Source organism: Muntiacus reevesi, chromosome 21 (genome assembly GCF_963930625.1).
Source record: "Muntiacus reevesi chromosome 21, mMunRee1.1, whole genome shotgun sequence".
Lineage (NCBI taxonomy): Eukaryota > Metazoa > Chordata > Mammalia > Artiodactyla > Cervidae > Muntiacus > Muntiacus reevesi.
The window spans coordinates 2,909,127-2,934,912 of NC_089269.1; the positions used below are offsets into that span (position 1 = coordinate 2,909,127).

Genomic DNA, 25,786 nt, shown 5'->3' on the forward strand with positions numbered 1-25,786 from the left:
TCATCTAATTTTCATCTCAGTAGTTGTCAGTTTGTATTAGATTTAATGCAGATTTGTTTTTCTTCTTTGCCTTTTTTTTTAAATAATTGAGACTTTTCCAAAGGGTTGCAAAGATAATACCAATAATGCCAGTATACTTCACTACGATTCCACAAATGTTGGTATTTTACCACACTTGCTTTATCTTTCAACCTCTTGCTCTTCCTCTTTTTATATGTAGCTTGGATCCTTGGATTCTATTTTATTCTTTCTATTTTAAGGGTCATAATCTGTTACTGTCTATATAAATTATTTGGCTAACGTTGTTCTAAATTTGGCTTTGGCTAGTGGGAGCCTGTTCAAGTGGAATCGTATGTTCTTTTCACGTCACCGTCATTTTAAAACACTTTTGCACCTGCTGGAACCACGAGATGTTCTGGGCTCGCATCCCTTTCCTTTGTCCCTGCTGTAGCGCTGTAGTCATTTCTCCGAGAGACCCTGGTTCCCTTAGAAGATAATGCTGCACTTCCTTCTAAAAGATGACTCTCTTAAAAATGCTATACCCATGGTTGTCAGGAATGGTCTGTGTTGCACACAGGTGGTATCAATTTAAGTAGTTCTGTTTTTGTTTTTTTGTTCAGTCTTAGTTCTTATCATGAGACTTACTGTGATATCACAATAACAGAGGGACTTCGCAACAGGTATGCCTACACTGAATTATGTTTCTCAGAACCAGATGAACACGTTAGCCTCTATTGGAGAGCTTAAATCTTTCTTGGAGACTCTTATTATTTTAAAGACTTTCAATAAACCAAATTTGAATCCCACCAAAAAAAAAAAATGCTATACCCAATTTTTGAAATGGCTGTATAGTGATCCCTTACTGTATATTGGTATATAGCAATTGTGTGTAATATTCAGTTACTATACACTACAATCTAATGTGTAATGTGATGTTATATATCAATGCTCCTCTATTGATTAAACTTCATTTTTTCACTCTTTGGACAATGCTGATTGTTTTACTTTAGGGCACATGTACAAATACTTCTTCTGTATTCTTAGAAAAATTATTGCTGGATTAAGTGGTAGTAATTTTAAATTTAAATAGTGCTAAAGTACTATGTGAAATGCTTATATTTCTATGCATCTAACCAATGGTCTGAATTTTCTCAGTGCCCTGATTCGCACCATGATTTGATGTAATGTCTTTAAAAATTCTGCCAAGTAGCAAATTCTCAGAACCTAGGCAAAACTCATGAAACAGATTTTTCTTCACAGCTCACACAAAAACCAGCTCTGCTGACATCTTTGTCTCACAGTTCTAGAAGCTAGAACTGTGAGATAATGAATTTCTGTTACTTAAAAAAAAATTTAGCAGGTAGATTAAATATTTCTTTGCACTCCAGTTTCCTCCTGATTATTGAAAAAATTGAGTATATTTTCATGTATTTTGGACACAAGCAAATTCCATAATTTGCTTATATTTCTTTTATATAGTTTTTCTTGTTGATATTTAGGAATATTTAATGTGGTATAGCTATTAATGCTTTGGATGTCAAATATGAAGAAAACACTTCCCTCTAGTCTGACACTCTTTCCAGGTGGTGCAGTGGTAAAGAATCTGCCTACCACTGCAAGAGAAGCAGGTTCAGTCCCTAAGTCAGGAGGATCCCCTGGAGGAGGAAACGGCAGCCCGCACCAGCCTTCTTGCCTGGAGAGTCCCGTGGACAGAGCCTGGTGGGCTGCAGTTCTGAGGTCGCAAGGAGTCAGACACGACTGAGCTGACTGAACACACACAGACTGACACTTGGCCTTTTTAAATGGAAACGTTTATTGAGATAATTATGGACTCACGTGCAGTAATAAGAAACAATACAGAGAGAGGCTGTGCACCCTTTCCCAGTGGCGGCATTTTGCAAAACTGTAGCATAATATCATAACCAGGATGTGGACCGTAACCCAATGAACAAACTTGGATGTGGATTCACCAGTGCATCAGCACGAGGACGCTTCCTTTTGCTTTGCATAAACACACACCTCCTTTCCTTTTCCCCCACCTGACGTTTTAAAAGCTGTGTGTATTTGCGTGTTTGCTTTTGGCTGTGCCGGGCCCCGTGGCTGCGAGCGGGCTTCCTCCAGCTGCGTCGCGCGGGACTGCCGTCCAGGTCGGGGCGCGGTCTTCCCCCGTGCTGGCTTCTCCTGTTGCGGAGCACAGCCTCTAGGCCGTGGCGCCTTCAGTAGCTGCAGAACCTGGGCTCGGTAGCTGTGGCTCCTAGGCTCCAAGCATAGCGCAGTCACTGTGGTGTGGGGGCTTAGTTGCTCCGCGGCATCTGGGATCTTCCTGGACCAGGTATTGAACCCGTGTCTCCTGCATTTGCGGCCAGATTCTTTACTTCTGAGTCACCGGGGAAGCTCCACCCTTGACTTTTAACATTGTTAGTATTGTCCTTTGTCTTACAGAAATTTTTGAGTTTTTGAGGTCAAATCTGTTAATACTAATATTTTCCTTTCTCTGCTTCTTTTGCATTCTGAACTCAGAAAGTCTGTCCTTAGCCAGATATGTTTTCTTATCATTTCTTTTAATATTTGTAATTTATTTCCATATAACCTTTTAATCCATCTGGGATTTATTTTTGAAGGATATATGCATGGGGAAGGATAGATTAATTTCATGCTTTCCTAAAGGATATAGAATTAAAAAAAATAATCCAGCCTTTTTTGCTTATTTGAAGTGTATTGTTAATATAAACTAGATTGCCACCATTCAGGGATCTATTTCTAGATAGTCTGTCCCTTTTCATGGATCCAATTTTTTATTCCTGCTCCATTAGAATTTCTTAATTGCTATAGCCTTATAATGCGTTTTGTTATTTGGTAAGACTACCCCTAAAGTTTTTAAAAATTGTCTATACTTTTAGATGTTCTTTTTTATATGAATATTTAAAATAAGCTTTTCAAGTTTTATTATAAAAAATTCTTGGGTTTTTTACTGGTAGTCCATTGAATTTATGGATTAATTGGGGGAGAACTAGCATATTTATGTTTTGGTCTTATTCCTGCCTACTTTTATATAGTTGAGTGGAGTTTTATAACAGCATAGTATATCATACTAATTAAGAATAGAGCTTTGGTAGTTAGTTCAATTTATAGTTCTACCTGCTGTGTTTTTATGGGGAAGGTAGTTAACCTCACAGAGCCTCAATTTACTCATTTGTAAATGGTAATGATAGTAATGGTATTATATCACGGGGTTGTTGTGAAGATTACACGATATATGATGTAAAAAGTGCTTAAATTCTTCTTTGGCACATTGTACATACCCAGTAATTGTTAGCTATTATTATTTCTTCACTTAGGTCTTGTATATTTCTTGTTAGGTTTATTCTTGGACATTTTCTGACTTTTCTTAGCATTCAGATAAGACTTATTTTTTTCTTCATTGCTTTTTCAAATTATTTATTTGTTAGTTTACTGATGGCAAAGCATTGACTTTTTGTCTGTTGATTTTATATCTCACCATTTACTGAACTATTTTATTCTAATAGTTTTCAGTTAAATTTCCTATGTAGTTTTTATTTTCAAGCAACGGTAGTTTTATGTCTTCACTTCTCTTGTTCATTTGCTAAGTCGTGTCTGACTCTTTGCGACCCCATGAACTGCAGAATGGCAGGCTTCCCTGCCCTTCACTATCTCCCTGAGTTTGTTCAAACTCATGTCCATTGAGTCAGTGATGCCTTCCAACCATCTGCTTATTATTTCTTTATTCCTTGTTTTAACTAATTAGTTAGTTAAATAGAAGTGGTAATAGCAGACATGCTTTTTTGTCTTGTTTTTGTCTTAATAGAATTTTTTTACATTTGACTATTAGGTGTGATGGTTATTCTAGTTATTAATCCTTTGAATCAATGCCTTTTCAGTTCCAGGAAGGCAGTTATTTCTAGTTTATTGAGTTCCTTTTATTTATTTTTTACATCAGAAAATGGGTATTAAATTTTAGTCAGTGCTTTCTGATAGCTGTTGAAGTGATTTAGATTTGTTTTTCTCCTTTAATCTGTTAAAGCAATGTATTATTTTATTAGAGTTTATAATGTTGAACCATCCTTGCTTTGTTCAAATAAACCCAACTAGTTTATGATGTATTATTCACTGTGTCAATTTTGCTAGTATTTTATTTACTGTTTCTTTGTCTCTATGTTTACATATGAGACTGGCTATAATTATGCTTTTATTATCCTTATCTTACTATTGGTGTATAGTCTATAGTGGAATGAGCTGGAAAGTTTTTCACCTCTTTTGTTTACCTATAGGTTGGATAGAACTTCCCTGAAAATTTGGTGGTCCTATTACTACCTTTTTTACTTTTCAATTGGGTTATAACTGTTAATCTAGTCAAAATTTAAAATTCTTAGGGCAAATTTATCATTTATAATTTCTTATTAAAATATTCATTTTGTTTAGATTTTCAAATTTGTCGATATGGAGTTTTATGTAAAATATTCTTTTTTTAAAATTGAAATACAGTTGCTTTACAGTGTTGTATTAATTTCTGCTGTACAGCAACGTGAATCAGTTATGGAGTGAAAGTCGCTCAGTCGAGTCCGACTCTGCAACCCCAGGGGCTGTACCAGCGCATGGAATTCTCCGGCCAGAACACTGGAGTGGGTGGCCTTTCTCTTCTCCAGGGTTCTCCGCAACCCAGGGATGGAACTCAGGGCTCCTGCACTGCAGGGGATTCTTCACCAGCTGAGCCCCAGGGGAAGCAGCTGTGTGTGCGTGCATGCTCTCCCTCCTGGGCCCCCCGCCAGCCCCCCGCCAGCCCTGCCCCTCTGAGCCATCCCAAGCAGAGGTCGAGCTCCCGCGCTGTCCAGCGGCCGCCCACGTGTGGTGGCGGTAAATGTCAGGGTCACGCGCTCAGTTCCTCCCGCCCTGCGTCCACACGTCTGTCTCAGCGTCTGTGTCTCCATCCTTGCCTCACAAATAGGTTCATCAATACCAGTCTTCTAGATTCCGTATATATGCGTAATTATATGATATTTGCTTTTCTCCTTCTGACTTACTTTACTCTGTATGACAGACTCTAGGTCCTGCCACCTCACTAGAACTGATTCAGATTTGTTCCTTTTCATGGCTGAGTAATATTGCATTGCACATGAGTGTGACACATCTTCTTAATCCCTTCATTTGTTGCTGGGCATTTAGGTTGCTTCCATGTCCTGGCTATCGTGAATAGAGCTGCAGTGAACATTGGGGGTGTATGTGTCTTTGTGAGTTACAGTTTTCACATTGTGAAGGCTTAATCGCTCCTGTAGCATTTTTCCCGACTCCCCTTTGTGGGGGCTGGGATCACATGACCATTTCATCTGGTCTGCTGTGCATGTGATTTCCTTGTACCCATGTCGCTTTCAGTTGCTTAGTATCTTCTTAACGTATTCAGCCCTTATGAGAAAATGGAAGGAAGCTTGGACTCTTGTCACAGACTCACGACAAAAAAAGGGCGTGTCATGGAATTGGCTGCCATCAAAAGGGCCTTTCGTACCTCCTGGAATCCATCACAGTTCCAGATCTCAGGCAGCTAGAGGAACCCATCCGACAAAGCGGTTCTGAAAGCAATGATATAATACAGAATCACAGAGTTGAAGTTTTGTACTAAGTAATGTTTTGAAATTAGGTGCCGTATTGTCGGTGTATTTCTAAGTTGACAGTCATTGGGCAGCATTCTGTAATGTCTCCAGTTTATGTCTTAACTGAGCTGCCTGGGAACACGTCAGAAGTTACAGCTTCAAATTGTTAGAGTGTGTTTCTTACTGTACTATGGTTACGGTAGAAGCACTTCCATTACTTTGCAAAACTTATAACTTGCCTTTTAAATTACCTCTTTGAGTTGATATTTCTCTTAGGTATAATCCCTAAGGTTAAATTTGGTTATCCCCTTTATAGTTCAGAACTTAAACTAGTTAAAAATCTCTATACACTTCTGTATATTCAAGATAATTTAGGTCTTGTTAGTTTCAACTTCAAAAAATCTTCAGAGATTTTTTAGGGGCTTTGGCAGTAAATTTAGAAAACTGTCTTGGTTATAACATACAATGTTTTCATGAGTAGAAATATGGCACCTCTGAGATATTCCAGAAGGGATCTAATTTAGTCCAGTACCTGGATTTTAGAGTCATTTTCTGAACCGTGGAAGGATACCCACTCCAATATTCTTGCCTGGAGAACCCCATGGACAGTATAAAGAGGCAAAAAGATATGATGCTGAAAGATGAGCCCCCCCAGGATGGGAGGTGTCCAGTATACTACTGGGGAAGAGTGGAGGGTGATTACTCATCCTCCAGTGAGAATGAAGCAGCTGGGCCAAAGCAGAAATGATGCTCAGTTGTGGATGTGTCTGGTGGTGGAAGTAAAGTCTGATGCTGTGAGGAACAGTATTGCATAGGAACCTGGAATGTTAGTTCCATGAATCAATGTAAATTGGACGTGGCCTAGCAGGAGATGGCAAGATTGAATATTGGCATATTAGGAATCAGTGAATGAAAATGGATGGGAATGGGCGAATTTAATTCAGATTACTATTATATCTACTACTGTGGGCAAGAATTCCTTAGAAGAAATGGAGTAGCCCTTACCTGAAATATAGTACTTGGGTGCAGCCTCAAAAACGATAAAATGACCTCAGTTCATTTCCAAAGCAAACCATTTAACGTTGTAGTAATCCAAGTCCATGCCCCAACCAGTGATGCCAAAGAAGCTGAACGGTGCTATGAAGACCTACAAGACCTTCTAGAACTAAGACCAGAAAAAGTTGGCCTTTTCATCAAAGAGGATTTGAATACCCTTTGTAGGAAGAAATACAAAAAACTCAAAAGTAGAAAGTCAAGAGATACATGGAGTAACAGGCAAGTTTAGGCCCTGGAGTACAAAATGAAGCAAGGCAAAGGCTAACTGAGTTTTGTCAGCATGCTGGTCATAGCAGACACCCTTTTCCAACAACCCAAAGAATTGATACTTTTGAACTGTGGTGTTGGAGAAGACTCTTGAGAGTCTCTTGGACTGCAAGGAGATCAAATCAAACCAGTTAATCCTAAAGTAAATCAACCCTGAATATTCATTGGGAAGGACTGATGCTGAAGCTGAAGCTCCAATACTTTGGCCACCAGATGCAAAGAGGTGACTCATTGGAAAAGCTCCTGATGCAGGAAAAGATTGAAGGAAAAAGGAGAAGGGGACAGCTGAGGATGCAATGGCTAGATCACATCACCAACTCAAGGGACAGGAATTTGAGCAAACTCCAGGAGATAGTGGAGGACCAGGGAACCTGGTGTGCTGCAGTCCATGAGATTGCAAAATGTCAGGTCCAACTTAGCAACTGAAAAACAACAGAGACGACTGTGTTGTTCATTCTAAATCAAACCAAGGAAGTCCTGAATAATCTTCACTTACTTGACAAATACTTACTGATGGAGGATGGTAGCCTCACAGCGGGTACAGCCTGATGGGGATACAGGAGGTAAACGGCAGTGACAAGATGGAGTGGTGTGCATGCATGCCCAGTAGCTTTGGTCGTGTTGGACTCTTTCTGACCCCGTGGACTGCAGCCCGCCGGGCTCCTCTGCCCATGGAATTCTCCCACTCCAGTGGGTTGCCATGCCCTCCTTCCAGGGGATCTTCTCCACCCAAGGACCGGACCCAGGTCTCCTGCATTGCAGGCAGATTCTTTACTGCTGAGTCACTGGGAAGCCCAGGTCCTAAGAAGAGCAGGCAGAGAAGGAGGGAAGCCCTGGAAGAGAGTGATTCACCCCGTCTTGGGGAGTGAGGGAAGGCTTTGACAGCAAATGAGGTCTCCTGAAGCGTGCAGGGGAGGTAACTGAAAATGGCCAACAAATTGAAATGTGCCAAGGCTTGATGATTATAAAGCGTGACCCCATATCTGGAGAAGTCAGTAGTCCTGAATGGCTAGACTGAAGCTGGCAGGAGATGAGGCTAGAAAATTAAGTGGTGTCGGGGTCATGAAGGACCTTATCCTTCATGAGTCATATAAAAGCATTTGAAAATGACATTGATTGGCCTATTTCATATACAGATTTCCTATTTAGCCTTCTTTTCCTATCACTGAAACATCATAACAGCATAAGAATTATTGCCATTCTGTCAGTCACAAGTAAATGGGAAGTTAATATTAAAAGGTTTGTTTACAAGATTGACCCGTGGCTGGCTTCTGGGAAACAGTCCCCCATCACTGATACAGAACTTTCTTTAACAGATAAAGGGGGTTCACTGTGCAGACTGTGCAAATAACCTGATTTATGCTGAAGATCTACGTCATTTCTGGGACTCAGGAATTTTGATACTTGCTAGGCAGAGGGTTCTTATATGACCAGCCCCAGGGGGAAAAAAAAGAAACAACAAAGACAAAAAAACCTTGAGTGCTCACTCTCTTAATGGTCTTCCCTAGGCAGAAGCATCACACACACGTTGCTACATATTCACAGCTGCAGAAGAGTGTTGTCTGTGTGGCCCTTCATGAGAGGGAGAGAACTTGAGAAAGCCAGGCAAAGGTTCTCCCAGACACCATTATCTTCCCTGTAAGAGTTCCTGTATGTCCTTATTCATCTCCATGATAAATCCTAGCCTTGAGTACATGGGAGTGCTATATGCTAAGTCCCATGAGACTTCCTAGTTAGTGCATGCCCCTCCTCACAGAGGAAGGTCTTGAGGATCCGCTACACACACGGTGCGGATGTTCATTGAATATTTATTGAATGAGTAGAAAATGACCTATTAAGAGGTAGAAGGATTCGTGTCCTTATTTTATATTTGTGTGATGTTTTTTTAATCAAAACTTGTCTAACCCAGTTTGATCTCTTACCATATTTCTCAAATTCTCAAACTTGGCTCTGAATTACTTTTGACTTTTACCTTCAAATGACAGATGAGTGTTAGCTTTGAGGAAAGTTGAAAGAATGCTTCTAGCTGTAAGGGCAATTTCAAATCAGGAGATCCAGGAAGGATTTGAATAATGGTAAAATCCTCAGAATTTTTATAGTGTCCCAGGGTGACTTCCTTTTTTTCTTTACAGGTGAGAACTTAGCTGGCTTGCATAGCTTCTGGTATACTAATAACCAGCTTCATTATTGCAGTGCTACACCCTCATGCACAGCCTTTCTTGCGTATGTGAAGCTACACTCATATTTGCCATTTAGTGACCACTGTGATTTACCGTGGGTTTCCCTGGTGGCTCAGATGGTCAAGAATCTGCCTGCAATGCAGGAGACCCCTGTTCAACCCCCGGGTCAGGAAGATCCCCTGGAGAAGGAAATGACAATCCGCTCCAGTACTCTTGCCTGGAGAATCCCATGGTCAGAGGAGCCTGGCGGGCTACAGTCCATGTGGTCGCAAAGAGTCAGACACAGCGTAGTGACTAATCAACAACAGCCATGACTAGATACTTTTATATATTGAATATTGGGGAATTCTACTGAGGGCTTACTCTTTTTTTTTTAACTTCTTTTTTTTTTCATTTATTTTTATTAGTTGGGGGCTAATTACTTTACAATATTGTAGTGGGTTTTGTCATACACTGACATGAATCAGCCATGGATTTACATGTATTCCCCATCCCGATCCCCCCCCCCACCCTCCTCCCCATCCCATCCCTCTGGGTCTTCCCAGTGCACCAGCCCTGAGCGCTTGTCTCATGCATCCCACCTGGGCTGGTGATCTGTTTCACAATTGATAATATACATGTTTCAATGCTGTTCTCTCAGATCATCCTGCCCTCGCCTTCTCCCACAGAGTCCAAAAGTCTGTTCTGTACTTCTGTGTCTCTTTTTCTGTTTTGCATATAGGGTTATCATTACCATCTTTCTAAATTCCATATATATGTGTTAGTATGCTGTAATGCTCTTTATCTTTCTGGCTTACTTCACTCTGTATAATGGGCTCCAGTTTCATCCATCTCATTAGAACTGATTCAAATGAATTCTTTTTAATGGCTGAGTAATATTCCATGGTGTATATGTACCACAGCTTCCTTATCCATTCGTCTGCTGATGGGCATCTAGGCTGCTTCCATGTCCTGGCTATTATAAACAGTGCTGCGATGAACACTGGGGTGCACGTGTCTCTTTCAGATCTGGTTTCCTCGGTGTGTATGCCCAGAAGTGGGATTGCTGGGTCACATGGCAGTTCTGAGAAACACGGAACGCTTCACGAATTTGCGTGTCATCCTTGCACAGGGGCCATGCTAATCTTCTCTGTATCGTTCCAACTTTAGTATATGTGCTGCCGAAGCAAGCCCTGAAGGCTTACTTTAAAAGAGTTTATTTTTAAGCAGTTAATGGATTTATAATGAGCTTCAGATCCTGCCTGGAGGAACTTACAACCAAGCAGGAAATCCTCAGACCGTGAGCCTTTGGGCTTTGCCGTCGTTTTTATACTTTCCTTGGAGTTCTGTTCTTTTTCCCTGAGTAACTGCTGACACTGTGACCCATTGAGCAGCAATACCCCCGCCCAGCCGTCTAGATCTCTTTTCCATCAGCCTGCCTCCCTCGGACTGAGCTGGCATCGTAAAACTGATCGGTTCACTACTCCCTGCTTTTCTCTCTCTGCCTTATAGCCTTCATAGCAGTCTTTTCTGGGACCTAGTAGACGAAGAAGCGTGCTGCTTCTTCAGCACGGGCTAGGCCTTTTTTGATCTTTATTTCTTGTCTATTTGGAGAGGATTTGCAGTTTGTAACTACACTGTAATATTGAAGGCCCCTGGAGTGGTTGGTATATACGGCAACACAAAGACTTCTCACCACCACGCGGTTTTACAAGAGCGGTTTTCTTGATAGGCTGTTTACGTGGCTCCGCTTCAATTTCATTGCCTTTCCATCCTTTCCGTTTCTCTCTTTATTTTTCACTTCCTGTGTTGGATTCCTCCATTCAGCTGGCCATTGACATTTATTTTAATCCTTACGTTAATACTTATTTCAGTTATAGAATTAAAGTTTTATGTTTCTTGTTCATGATTTTCAAGGCAAATGAAACAATTTATTGTATTTCTCTCTGCACAGTAACTCCATGGAAATGTATTTCGTTCGTGTGGACCTAGATGCTTTTTGTTGCGCTTAAGCACGGGAATTATTTTGTCCGTTGGATGGGATTTTGTCCCCCTGGGCTGAGAGTTTTAGTGAAAAGTGTCTTTTCTGTTGCTGACGTATGTCCGTGTGTGTGTGGGTTGCTCAGCCGTGTCCGCCTGCGACCCCGGGAACTGGAGCCCGCCAGGCTCCTCCGTCCAAGGATTCTCCAGGCGGGAGTGCTGGAGGGGGTAGCGATTTCCTTCTCCACTGATGTCCGTCTACTTAGATCAGTTAGTTGCCAACCCAAGTTCAATGCTAATCTGTGTGCTGCGTCGCTCAGTCGTGTCCGACTTTAGCCCACTAGGCTTCTCTGTCCATGGGTGCTCTCCAGGCAAGAGTACTGGAGTGGGTTGCCACCTCCTCCTCCAGGGGCTCATCCCAACCCAGGTCTCCCGCATTGCGGGCAGTTCTAATCTAAGTGTAGGTTATTCAGGTAAGCCCTTGCGTTTAGGGGTCTGTGAGTGTCATAAAATTTACTGGTATTTGTCATGTCATTAGGTTTAGGAAAAAACTTTCTGGAGTTGCTAATAGTAATCATTATGGCTTGGTAGACTTATTTTTTTCTTCTCACAAAATGTCATTATTATATTCAATTATTTTCTTTCCTAGTTTTCCAGAGAGATGGTCATTCAGAGCCTATACATCTGTTCTATATTTTGATCCTTGGATGAGAATATTCATTCAGGCCAAAAGAGTTAGAACAAAATACCTATGCTATTGCCTCTACAGACCCAGGTAATTCACCTTTGTTCAATTGTGTTCATAGAGTTTTCATTTGTAAAATACCCCCCGATCCCAATTGTTAATTTCATTGGAAGACTTTTACAATGGCAAATAAAATTTGAACTTCATTCTGGAAGGTTTGCTGAAGAGGAATCATGTGAAACAAATATTTGGCTGTAATAGCAATGTGCTGTACTGAACACTCTCAGTCAGATGTTCCCCCTTGAGTAGGAATTTGTTATTTACGGCACTGAATCCTAGGTGCTTTGATTGTGATAGGTTCTATTAAAAAAAAAATCACTTCTCTTACATTTTCTTTTTATACAATGTATTTGAACTGTTAAATCATATACATATATGTATATGTATATTTTATATATAGAAAGAATATATGTATAAATGTGCATCTAATTCATTTATATTTTAGCATAAGCTTTTTTTTAAGCTTATATTTGCATATTGTATAACTTACCTTGTACAACTCTGTGTGCAATCAAGACAGTATTTTATTTTTTTAGTGTGTGATATGTGGGTGGCCATTCATTTATTTACTAGACATTTATCAAAACCTTCTGTGAGTCTAGATTGTGCTAGAAAGATAAGATTAGGTCTAGCTTTCAGTTCACTGTCTACTGGGAGGAACATTTAATGCTTGTACGTTGTGTGTGTGTGTGTGTGTGTGTGTGTGTGTGTGTGTATAGATGCCCTTTGATATGCATTATTTTAGCTGACTTTTGCAGTGACACTGTGGGTTATATTTTATCATTATTTAGAAATAAATAAATGTCAGAACTGGATAAGAACTCAAATTTTCTTACTCTGAATTCTTTATCAATTCAAACTCCATGCTGCTTCCCCATCAGCACACTAATTCTATATAATAGACCCACATTTGTTATGTTGTCTTATTTTCTTGAAAAAGTAGTTGCTATCCTGAGGCCTTGCAATCACTCATGTCAATATTGATATTAAAAATTGTGGATCTCTGAATTGAATGAGCTGACCACACACCAAAGGATTCCTCAAAAGCTTTACTTTTGATTTCTGATTATACTGCAGGTCATATTTTGAAAAATGAAGTATACGAAGCCTGAGACTTACTCTATAAATCTATTCATTCCCTAATTCATATCAAAGTGATACTTCTTTTCATCAGCCTCATTCTTCTGGGAAGTACCAAGAGTCTCCTGGATCAATCAATATAGCTGATCTTTTCAAATTAAATTATTTCTCTCTTAGGAAGTTTGGGTAAAAAAATGGTTTAAGCCAATGGAATATGTGGGTTTGTCTCTATTTTCAGGGGGAATTTTATTAAATTGAATTTTGTCTACCTAAATTACTTAAATCAAGTGATGGCTGTTTCCCATCCTAGTGTATTTTTTAAATGCACATTTCAATGTACTATTTTTAGATATATCTTACCAGGAATAGATATGATATAAATGTTTATTTTATTCCTTAAAAGATACTTAAGAAGGCTTGGACCTTTCCCATGTGTCACACGGGGCTCTGATGAACTGTTAAATCTGATATTTGGTATCTCCAGCAAGGACAGATTTCATTTTCCATGGCTTTGTCCCTTAGGCTTAACTTTCTCTCCATTTGCGTTATTGACTTGCGTACTATTTTCCTCACAGTTCTCTAGTGGCAAAAGTTTTATGTAAGAAATGTGTCGAGTTCTGTCCTCATTATCCCACCACTTGTGGGGTCACCCCTACTTTATTTCTTCCCTGAAAGGCACTGCATGTCTAATGGCCATATCAGAACAAATGAAGAGCTGTGGCCCTGTGTGACCAGAATAGAAACATTTAAAATATATTAAAAATGTTATGTACTCTGTCCACTTGACCACCCAAGCTCCAGGATACTTCTAGAAATGGACACTGGATATTATTTGTAAGAATACATATCTACACATCAGTCATTTCTCTCTGCTTTTATTGCAAACATGAAAAAGAATGTTGGATTTTAGCTGTGTGTATTGAGTTTCAATTACTGTAGCTTCTTTACCCCAATGTTTCTAACAAGTTAAAAAAGGGACTGAGGGGAATTTTTAATCCCTTAATCATATTCTGTTCAGTATGTTTATCAATAATTTGGATAAAAAGCAATTTTGAGTTCATAATTGACCCTTAACTAGGAGGAATATCTTATATCAGGCACAATATGGATGTGAGTTGAAGTACAAAAGATAAATGTAATATAAATACATACAGTCCTTAATTTAGATTTTAAAAATCTATTTGTGTTAATATATTAATAGTAGACTGGATACTGATTTACATGAAAAAAACTAGGTATTTTCATTGCCCACAAGCCTGATACAAGATGATAGGATGATGGGGTTGCTGAAACTGTTTATGGAACTTAGGGAACAGAACAAGATGTTCATAAACCGTGTCCAGCTAACACCATGTCTGGAGGGTGACGTTCAAATGAGGATGCTTTAGAAGGGAAGGGGACTTCTGGCTCATAGTAAGGTAGTTATCCGGTAGGGGCTGATTAATGGAATTGAGCGTCATGTTGTGAACGTGAGAAGAGTAAGTGAAAGCTTGAAAGGCTGCCGTGTGATGGTTGGAATTCTCGAGGGCAGAACCTGAATGGCTGGGTAGAAGTAGAAGGCTAGCTCAGCATGCGTGCTGTGCTGGTTTTTTGCAGAGACACACAGATGACGTTTTTCCGCTGGTGTTTAAGGTGAGGACACTCAGAGAAGCCACAGATCAGGGCCCCATGCAGCGTGCCCGCCGTCACTTTTGTCCCAGCGTTTCTCCAGGGCTGCAGTGTTCCGGAGAGCTGAAGGAACCGCCCAGGGTTGCTCAGGTTCCGGCTGAGCTCTGTTGAGCTGACTTTGCCGTGTCTGTTTAGTATTTGCTTCACGAAGGGTGGATTTTCCACCATCAGATTCAAAGCTTCCTTGTTGGACAGAGTCTAGGACAGGACAAGAGTTTGGGAAGGTTTGATCTCTCACAGAGCTTCCTTTGATTGAGCAGTCCCTGGTCCAGGTTAGCAGGTTTGATGTCCAGAATACTCAATCCAGTATGTCCAGGATGGGAAGTTATTTTCTCCAGACACATGACATAAGGTATAATATGGCAACTCAAGAGTTGTGAGTGTGGCATGAAATTAATGAAGCAGTGAAAGGCACTCTCATTCAAGATGAGGGCAAATTTGTCCCTGAAAGAGCCTAGATTGTAGAAAGAATTATTGTTTAGGTAAGAATTTCAGCTAGGTGATTTCTTTACACTTTTCAGTGTAAAGATTTTAGAAGTCTTGGGGTCTTAAATATTGTTTATCTATATAATACAGACAGGCTAATACATGGGTGTATTATTTGATCTTCAGCAACAGACATTACTGATTTCCTTTGGCTTTGGATTCTTTAGGTTTAGTAGAGAAATAACTCTCAGATATATGCAGGCGTTAAATCTCTGCACATTAGGACTAAGGAAGGACACTTCTGAAAGCTCCTTAAGGGAGATGGAGCCAAAGTATCTACTTGAAGATCTCCATTCCTCATTATCACTGCTTTGCTGTGGATTCATAGCACTGAAAGGCACCCAAATGATATGGAGTTGGAGTCCCTCGTTTTCATAGGAGCAGCATGATCCTTTTCTTGCTGTCCCTATTCAGGGACATTGAGTTTATGGTCTGCTGTTGAATATCCTGTGCTTCTGGGACAGTCTTCATTTTTTAGGGATATTCCCCAGCTGTTCACCTCCTACCCACTGGGACAGACTAACAATGTTTTAAAAGTGTCTCTTTTGTAAGCTGCACATCTTATATATTCCTTCATGAGTTTGTTTTATCTTAAATCATTTAATCGTTCAATATCTGAAAGTGATTGAAAGCAAAATGTGGATCAGTGACACTTCAAGTTTTGATTTTGCCTTTCACTAGTTGTGGACCTTCAGCAATTGCTGAAACCTGATGCTTCTCCACTGTGTATTGAAAATTCCTCTCTCCCTCGGGGTGGCTGAAAGGATTAAAATAAAAATATGTTATTTTAAACATAACGCTCAGCATAGTTCCCACACATTTGTGAATAGACAGAGATTCGTGGACTGAGGGGTTTTGGATGACTATTTTAGACAGAAAATTAGGGAAGTTACTTTTTTAAATAAGGAACTTTTGAGCAGATGGCTGAACAAACTGAGCAAGTGAATGTATCTAACCCTGTAGAAGCAAATTGCCTGCAGATTGAGTGACTTAATAATAAAGTGGCCATCTGTTATTGTTCAGTGTCTGTGGGTCAGTAATTTGATAGTGGTTTTGTAGGGTAGCTTTGTCTGGGGATCCCCCATGAAGTTGACAAGAGATTTTGGCCAGGGTTGCTATGGAGCTTGATGGGAGGTAGAAAGCACCCTTCCAAACTGGCTGACCCACACGGCTGGCTGGCACTCAGTTCTGCTTTACCTCGACCACTACACAGGACTGCCTGAGTACTGTGCAAGGGTTGCTTTTCACTGGAGTGTGCAGCTCAAGAGAACAGAGTAGGAACCACAGTCTTTTCAACGCTAGGCTCAAGAGTCATCCACCATCACTTCTCCCATGTTTTGCTCACGCAGATTCAGTGTGGGAGGGGACTGCACAAAGACGTGAACATTCGAGGACATCTCGGAGGGTGGATTCCACTGTGAGTCATAGAAGAATTTTATGGGATGATGTTCCCAGGAGGAGGAGAACAGCTCGTAGAGGCAGGGGGGCAAGGAGAGTAGGGCTAGAGAATGGTGGTTGCAAAGAGGCGAGGAAGATGGCAGCAGAGTCTGTAGGGCTTGACCAAGATGGTAACAAGAGAATTTGTATTGAGAATGTAAAGTCTTTGGAGAAGAGTGACATTACTTAATTTATTATTTTAGAGGATTACTGTGGCCGCTTAGTGGAGAATTGATTTTATGGGGCAAGAAGGGAGGAAGGGAAATTAGTAGAATACCATTGCTGTATTCTAGGTGAGAAATTACAGTGGCTTGAGCGGAGGTGGTAATGGTAGAAGTTGTGAAATGTGTTTAGATTACACGTGTTTAGATTATCTTTAGATTGTAAAGATAAGAGTCCACAGGACCTGCTGACGGATTGGATGTGAGGTGAAGACAGGAGCCATGGAAGCCTCCTGATGATACAGGAGGTGCACGTGTGGGGTCAGGGAGAGTGGTGATGCAGCTCTTCCCACTTGTACTGGACACGCTAAGTTCAACAAGTCTATCTGACTCCCAGGTCTCACTGTCAACATCATACTAGCCAGAAAATTCTTGATCATTCCTCATTAGATGTTTTGATAAATAATGTAGGACTATTAACTATTTTATAGTATGACTAATCAGGCATACTTATACTTAAAGAAACCCACTACAGTATTGTAAAGTAATTAGCCTCCAACTAATAACAATAAATGGAAAAAAAAAGAAAATAATTATGGTTGTGAGTACTATAATGCCATAATGTTGCGATTCATCACTGTGAGCTGATTTTTTCTGCATAATTAGAAGTTTAGAACTTTAATTTTCTTGTAGTCTGTTTTTACAACTTAAAATTTAAAAAAATACTTTGTTTTATATTAGCAAACATGTTTTGAACCAATTTTGTAAGTATGAGCATTGAAAACCAATGAAAATTTAAATTTTTGCAGGTGATTCTGATTAAAACAATCACTCAAAGTGCTGTATTATGCTACAGTCTATAGTTTTGCCACACATAAAGTCTAAAAATTACTCAATATTTTTTCCTATTTTGATTTCTCTTTAGGGGTTTATTTCTCTCTAGGGGGTGTGGTTCCATTTTGCTCCTAAAATAGTAGAATTTGTTAATTAAAACTCAAACAGGGGCTTCGCTGGGGTAAGAATCTGCCTGTCAATGCAGGGGACATGCGTTCGATTCCTGGCCAGGGAAGGTCACACGTGCCGCGGGGCACCTAGGCCCATGTGTCACACTGCTGAGCCCACACACCACTTCCGCGCCTGGAGAAAGCCCGTGCATAGCAACAAAGACCCACCGCAGCAAAAAAACTAAATTAAAAAAACTAACAGTACAGAGGTAGACACTGGAGAAGATCAGAGAACTAGAAGCCCCCTTTACCACTTGTCGTCACTGTCTGCTCTGGCGATCTGTAATCTCCCCAAAGCAGAATCTCTGCCTGGAGTTTAATAAATACCTTCCCGGATCGTCTTCTGCATATTTCCATACAATGAACCACACACACAGTTTTTAAACATAAAATCATATGTAGCTCTATTTTAATTCACCAGCGGTCTCTGGGCACCCTTTCTTGGGCACTGCAGACATGCCCAGTGCTCCGTGGGTAACTGCTCAGTGGTGTGCGGTTAGGTTTTATGGGTCTCTCTGTGTGTGAGTCGCTCAGTCGTGTCTGACTCTTTGTGACCCTGTGGACTGTAGCTTGTCAGGCTCCTCTGTGCCCGGGATTCTCCAGGCAAGAATACTGGAGCAGATTGCCGTTCTCCTCTCCAGGGAATCTTCCCGACCCAGGGATGGAACCTGGGTCTCCTGCATTGCAGGCAGGTTCTTTCCCATCTGAGCCATCAGACAGTAAAGCAGCGCTTTCGTGGTTACAGTGCTGAGTTGGATATGCTTGGGCATCATTTGACATATGCACATTTATGCTCAAATATGATTATTTCTGTAGAACAGATTACAGAAGTAAATTATGAGCAGAAGATAGACACACTGCTAATTTTGAGGGGTCCTGTTAATTTACCCTCCAAGAGGTAGAAACCAATTTATTTTTACACCAACAGTTGTGTAAGTGAGCTTTTGTGTGGTTCCAAATCCATATGTGTTATCAATAACATTTTCTTAGTTTATTTTTGCCATTCTAAGGAACAAAACTTTTATTATTTATTTTTTATTGTGTTAGTTTCATTTTCCCTCAGTACTTTTCATTGACCTTATGTTTTTAAGCTCTTTTAGAAAGAAAATATTGAATAAATTGATTTATATAAAAAGTGGACATAAAGAAAACATTTGAATGCAATTTCATTGATGGAAGAAAGTAGGGACGTAGAAGGTGAAATGTGTGAGGAGGAGTAGAGACCTAAAATGAGGCAGAGAGAGAAGGCAGAAATAAAGAGAAAACAGAGACCACAGCCCCCAGTGTGGGCAGAGGTCAGGTATATTCAGAGTTTGGGAGATGGTGTTGCAACCATTCCAACCACTGAGAAACTGGCAGCCCGGTTCTCGAGGGGACAGCATTCCCTTGCAGGGAGCGTCGCAAGGACTGAGGAGTCGGACTGGATGGATTCTTTTCCTTTTCCTCCGGTATTACTCTGATTCTCAGAAGCATTTTTATCTTCAAGAGTCCATGAATAGGAAAAAATTGTGTGTGAGGCTGGTGGGGGCTTCTGATGATGGATGGGGATTTGGACAAAGATTCATTCTTTTATGCGAACAGGCAGATTTATTACCGGATTTAAAAAATCACATATTTGGTAGCTTTCTTTAATTGTTGTGAGCAGTGTGTGTGTGTGTGTGTGTGTGTGTGTGTGTGTGTGTGTGTGTGTGTCCGACTCTCTGTGACCCCATGCACGGCAGCCTGCCAGGGTCCTCTGTCCGTGGAATAATAAACTTTAAACTCTCATCTGAGATGTACACATTATCTGAGGCCAGGTTATCTCAATGACCCTCGCAGTGAACAGAGAGCATTTTTTGGTCTTTGTTGTTTAAGATTAAGCACTGATGCGCAGCTGGCACCTTTTATGCCACCTGCATTTTCTTGTCTGTAAAGATGTCGCCTCTGAAAATGCTTGAGTAGTGTAACTCACATCAAATTTGAAGGATCACCTCATTGTCCAGTTTCTCCTTAATTTCACTTTGATTTTTTAAATAAAGATTTAAGTGATTCAAATAAAAACAATTATGTGATTAATATGTGATTTTGTTTTAGAAAGCAAATGATAATTCCAGCATATAGTGATCAATGATTTCCTACTTTAAAACTTAGGTTGTTCTCTAAATGTAACAGAGACTGATTTGAAATACACCTTGGTTATGACTTAAATGAACAATGTTTGTTGTAAAAGAAAATCCAGGGAACAAATTGAGAATTGCTTCACCTTAGGTTCTTAAGAGTGTTCCTTTTGTGTGCTAACTGTGTAAGTCTTCTTGGAAAATGAACATTGAGGTCAGAGGTAAAGATACATAGTTATTATAACTTGAATAGTTCATTAAACCATTGCAGTAGATGAATTTAGGATGTCATTTAGTGAGGATTTTTTTGTTTTTATTAATTCTTTTTAGCATTAAGCCTTTTTATGTAGGTAATTAGGCATGCTTCCATAAGTTTTTCAGATTTTTAAAAGAAAAAGAACTGATTCAACTACTGATTTTATTTCATATTCCCAATGTATATTATCTCTAAAATACATACTAATATTTCCTCTATACCATGCATCTAATGGATGCAACTTATAAGGTGTTTATTAGATAAAACACATTCTATTAAGTCAATTTACTATGAACCAGCATTATTCTAAGTTCTTTAGCTATGCTGATATCTTTAATTCTCTTAGCAGTCCTGTGAGACAGACATCATCATTTTTATCTCCATTTACAGATAAGGAAATGGAATCACAGAAAATGAAGTCATTTTGCCCAGTCTCTTGTAATTTGCACTCCTAGTAAGGGACAAACAAAGGCCTCTAACCCAGAGAGAAGGGGCTCCAAGTAGCCCAGATCCTGATTACTCATGATGGTGTTCTGTCCAGAGTATATCTGTACAGCCTCTGTTGAGATAATGAAAGAGTCTTAAAACAAGCAGACCCCAGCTAACAGCCGTGTAAATTATGTGTGACCTGTTTGTATTGTGAAGAATTTGCACTACTGCTTCCTTTGCCTAAAAACCAGAGCATGGGAAAGCAAGCTCCTATTCAAAAACCACTGATATTGGCCTAGATTCCAGGGTTGGTCAGCTTTTTCTGTAAAGGGCCTGAGAGTAGATATCTGGACATATTCTATCTCTTTTGCATATTTTAATTTTTCATTTTTTTTAATCCTTTAAAATGGGGGAAAAAAAACATTCTGAGGTCTTAGGCTATAATAGAAACAAGCTGCTGGCTTACTTTGGCCCATGAGCAGTATTTTGTCTATCCCTGGCATAGACTCATTGGGCATATATATATTAATAGATTTAGACTCTCTCCTCTGCATGAACAAATTCCTCTTTTTATATGTCTTAATGTTTTGGCTTCAAAAGATGTTCTAGAATTCTCCATCTACCTCTCACTGCCTTTCTAAACCTTATCAGAGAATTGTAAGCTTCTGAGTCTACATGAATATGAGAGGCAAAAATTATAGAATGAAGTATACAGAGCTTTGAGTATTCTTAGACCAAATATTGATCTGGAGTTTTTCTCTCTATGATGATTTAAACCAGCATGTAAAATCCTTATTCCAGGAATCCTCTATTATAGAAAAACATAGTTTCAACTGCTTTCAGAGAACCTCTGATTCTGCAGATCCTTTCTCATATCTATTTTGCTCACTTTCTCCGTGGTTGTTCTAGAGTGTCTTTGTTTTCAGTAAAACCCTGAACCTTGAAAACAGGCTTCTTGAGCAAAAAATTAGAAAATTTGTTTTAATAGTTTAAATTGATATATTAATGTGTGTTTTTGAGCATTTCAGTTAGAGATAATTGTTTATGGACAGAGAGAAGCAGTTTACCCAGTGTCACTGATACTCTGGGTAAGAAGGATGGGTATATTAACCAGAAACTATGATAATGAAGCAGTTAAATGTAAAATTTTCTTTTTAAGAAAATCATCACACTTTACATGTTCAAGTGAATATTTGTGTGGACAGAGATTTTCCTATCGCTCTCCTGAAGTTTCCTTACAGAAGCAAAATTGCTTAGTATTACAAAGCAAGGGATTTTTCTTAGTTATAAACTTTGCTGATTTAACAGCTGAATGTAACTTACTTGATGAATTTTTCTTAATAATAATGTATCTCTGGAGTATATAGTCTTCTTTGAGAATATTTTTGTATTGTGAACTTTAAAACGATAACCTGACTTGATTATGTCCTTTCCTGTTTTGTTTCAGAAAGTATCTGTATGTCACATCTTCTTTTAAAGGAGCATTTAAATGTGAAGTTAAAAAGGCAGAAGAAGCAGTAAAGAGAGGTATGTAATTACTTGTGCCTGTGTCATTATTGTTATATGGCCTGCATCATTATTGTCCATTTGTTCAGCAAACATTCATTGAGCAATTATTCTGAGGCATATGCTGGACTGTGTGGATCACAACAAACTGGAAAATTCTTAAAGAGATGGGAATACCAGACCACCTGACCTGCCTCTTGAGAAACCTATATGCAGATCAGGAAGCAACAGTTAGAACTGGACATGGACCAACAGAGTGGTTCCAAATCCGGAAAGGTGTACTTCAAGACTGTGTATTGTCACCCTGCTTCTTTAACTTATATGCAGAGTACATCATGAGAAATGCTGGGCTGGAGGAAGCACAAGCTGGAATAAGGATTGCCTGGAGAAATATCAATAACCTCAGATATGCAGATGACACCACCCTTATGGCAGAAAGTGAAGAAGAACTGAAGAGCATCTTGATGAAAGTGACAGAGGAGAGCAAAAAAGTTGGCTTAAAACTCAACTTTCAGAAAATGAAGATCATGGCATCCGGTCTCATCACATCATGGCAAATAGATGGGAAACAGTGACAGACTTTATTTTGGGGGGCTCCAAAATCACTGCAGGTTGTGACTGCAGCCATGAAATTAAAAGACACCTACCCTTGGAAGAAAAATTATGACCAACCTAGATAGCATATTAAAAAGCAGAGACTAGATTCTGTCTAGTCAAAGCTGTGGTTTTTCTGATAGTCATGTATGGATGTGAGAGTTGGGTCTATAAAGAACGCTGAGCGCCGAAAAATTGATGCTTTTGAACTGTGGTGTTGGAGAAGACTCTTGAGAGTCTCTTGGACTGCAAGAAGATCCAACCAGTCCATCCTAAAGGAAATCAGTCCTGAATATTCACTGGAGGAACTGATGCTGAAGCTGAAACTCCAATACTTTGACCACCTGATGCGAAGAACTGATTCACTGGAAAAGACCTTGATGCTGGGAAAGATGGAAGGCGGGAGGAGAAGGGGACGTCAGAGGATAAGATGATTGGGTGGCATCACCGACTCAATAGAGATGAGTTTGAGTAAACTCAGAGAGTTGGTGATGGACGGGGAGGCCTAGCATGCTGCAGTCCATGGGGTGGCAAAGAGTCGGACACGACTGAGCAATTGAACTGAACTGAATGCTGCTCTCACCATTGCAGGAATAACCACAATTAGTCAAATGTAATTCCTCCCTCTCAGGAACTTTATAACACATCTTCCATCTTTGGTTTTGTCTAAATATGATGTTATTTATTATTACAATAATAATTGAATTCTAAGGACACACTTGAAACTAGCTTGATGTATATCAGAAAACCCCAGGGACTTCCTGGTGGTCCAGTGGTTAAGACTCTATGTTGCCACAGCAGGGGCCTGGGGTTCAATCCCCGGTCAGGGAACTAGATCCCACATGCCACAACTAAGAGTTCACATGTCGTAGCTGAAGAGCCCACGTGCCACAACCACCCAGCACAGCCAAATAAGAAAAAAATGAAACCCCCACTGTTCTGTTACAGAGTTAGATAATTTTAGAGACTGATGCTGCATCCACTTTAAGACAGAATACTATACACAGTCAGTCCTCCCACAAAAGGACAAAGTCATGCTTCCCCAGTATTCCAGGAGTGAGGAGCAGCTTTGAATCCATATTCCATGGATTTTAGAGAGTTTCAGTCAACCACACATTCAGTCATGACTTTTGAATTTGTATGTATGTGTATAGGTGGCTCAGACATAGAGAACCCACCTGCATTGCAGGAGATGGTGGCAGGAGCCGTAGGTTTGGTTTCCAGATCAGGAGGAGGAAAGGGCAACCCACTCTAGTGTTTGGGAAACCTCATGGACAGAGAGAGCCTGGTGGGTGCAGTCCATGGGGTTGCAGAGTCTGACATGAGTTGGCAACTGAGCAACAAGCGTGTGCTCTGTAAGCTGTTATACAGAGCATATACCTCTATACAGCTGTATACCTCTATACGGCTACCTAATCTTGGAATGTGTGGAGAACTGTAGCAGGAATATAGAATTTCCTGAAATTAGTATCTGTAAGCTGTTCTTACTGGTCATGTATGTATTATGTATATGCAATGTTAATTTAAAGATGTTTGAAAGAATTTTATTTTATTAAATCATCTTGCTTCTGTTTCCAGCCGAACTCATCCTGAAAGAAGCACAAGTCAAAGTGAACTCTGAGAGAATGTCTTCGTCCTCCGCCGCCGAGGTGTGACTGTGGTCTTCTTCAAGGGCACACAGGGTCATTTGGTTTTTCCTGTACATGGTTGTCTCCTATCACTTACTTCCTAACCTTTAAACAAGCTGAGCAGACTGAGTTCGTTTTAACACGAGGCAAACAGATGAGTGCAGAGAAAGGGGAGGAAAGTCAGCAAGTCGGGGAATGGCTGAGATTGAGAACAAAGATGGAACTAAACATGGGTGAATTGGGAACAGCGGGGAAGGGCATCACAACTCGTTTCTCTAAAATGAAGGGAAAAGTATAAAGAAAGGGAGAAAATAATGCAAAGCTAAAAGAAAAAACTAGCCTATCATGTCTCCCTGAAAATATCTCTTCAAATTATAGCTCCCTATGGACCTAAATGAATGGCGAGAGCAAGGAGAACACTAATAAGCAATCCTTCTTTCTGTTGCCAGGAGTTATATACTATAATTATGAATATTAATAACAATGCTTCCAGCTTGCAAAGCTCTTTTCTTATGAGCTATTCCACACAGTTCATAAACATTCTCTGTAATCCTTGCAATATGCCCATGAGTAAGATAGGTTATAAAGAACTGTTATTATTAATTACAATGCATAGCAACTAAGAGAAAAAGAATGTTGCTGCAGGCCATGTTAAGTTTGCTAACTTTTACCAAAAATACGGTGCCAGACTTTCTGCTGTAGTGTATATTTGTCATTTAGCGTGTTTCTCTGCCTGCATGGGGTAAGGAGTTATTTGGAGAAAAAAATGCTTTACTTCACCCTTCCTTCTTCCTCTACTGCAGTCTCAGTGCAGGAATTCTTTCTGTAGTTTGCTCTTAAACTTTCAAGGACCAAGGCTGTGTGTGAGGAAGAGCTCTCATATCCAACTGTCATGAATACGGGATGAAATCAGAGAGTAGCATGTGGTAATTCCCCAAAGCGCTCCATGGTTTCCCCTAAACTCTTTTACCTTTTTCTTTTCACTTTTTTTAAGGTAAATATAGACCCATCTTATTGTTACAGATTTTTTAAAGAGAAGTTTAAGCTTTATTTTGTCTCTAAAAAAATCAATTTCCTTTGCTTTATGTATCTGCAAGACGAGAGAACAGACGCTTTCTAACGGGTCCGGACCCCCTTTCTTCCCGCCTGAGCCTGTTAGCTCTCACCGCCTCTCTGCTTGTGCTCTAAGGCCATTGACAGGAAGGGCGGGACGTCTTTGAGCAACTTGCTCTGTGGCTCTGATGTGCCCGGACTTCAGCTCAGAGAAGAGAGCTAAGCAGAATGACCTCAGCTTTTGACCTCTTAAATTCCTCCAGGCAGTTGAGTGGTTGAATTTGAAGTGAAATACTTACCAAGCATTGACCATTTTCTTTTACAAGTCAGTGAAAATAGGTTCACTCCGGGGTCTGCCCATCAAATGAGATGCCCAGCTTTCACATCAGGTGGATGGAGCACGTTAAAAGTTTGTTCTTATTTGTGAAATAGTGACGATGCGTTCTTTCTTTTCTGCCTGACTGGAGGGAAGCTACTAGAGATAGAGTTGTGAATGAGCTGATACATCAAGGTAGAAGAAAAGAAAGGCAGGCGGGCGCTGTTACTGAGGCACTCTGAGAGGGAGAAAACGCAGGGAC

General features: G+C 40.1%; 1 protein-coding gene and 1 non-coding gene across 2 annotated transcripts in view; one reads left to right on the plus strand and one right to left on the minus strand.

Moving 5' to 3' along the window:
- MORC1 (MORC family CW-type zinc finger 1) overlaps positions 1-25,786 on the plus strand; it is a 151,773-nt gene that overhangs the window by 30,866 nt on the left and 95,121 nt on the right. The window contains exons 11-13 of the mRNA XM_065913846.1: positions 11,715-11,840; positions 21,875-21,954; positions 24,106-24,176. Of these exons, the coding sequence (XP_065769918.1) occupies positions 11,715-11,840; positions 21,875-21,954; positions 24,106-24,176 (277 nt within the window). The remainder of the gene's footprint in view (positions 1-11,714; positions 11,841-21,874; positions 21,955-24,105; positions 24,177-25,786) is intronic.
- On the minus strand, positions 10,173-10,279 carry LOC136152561 (U6 spliceosomal RNA). The gene has a single exon (XR_010660237.1). It is a non-coding gene; the product is annotated as a U6 spliceosomal RNA (small nuclear RNA).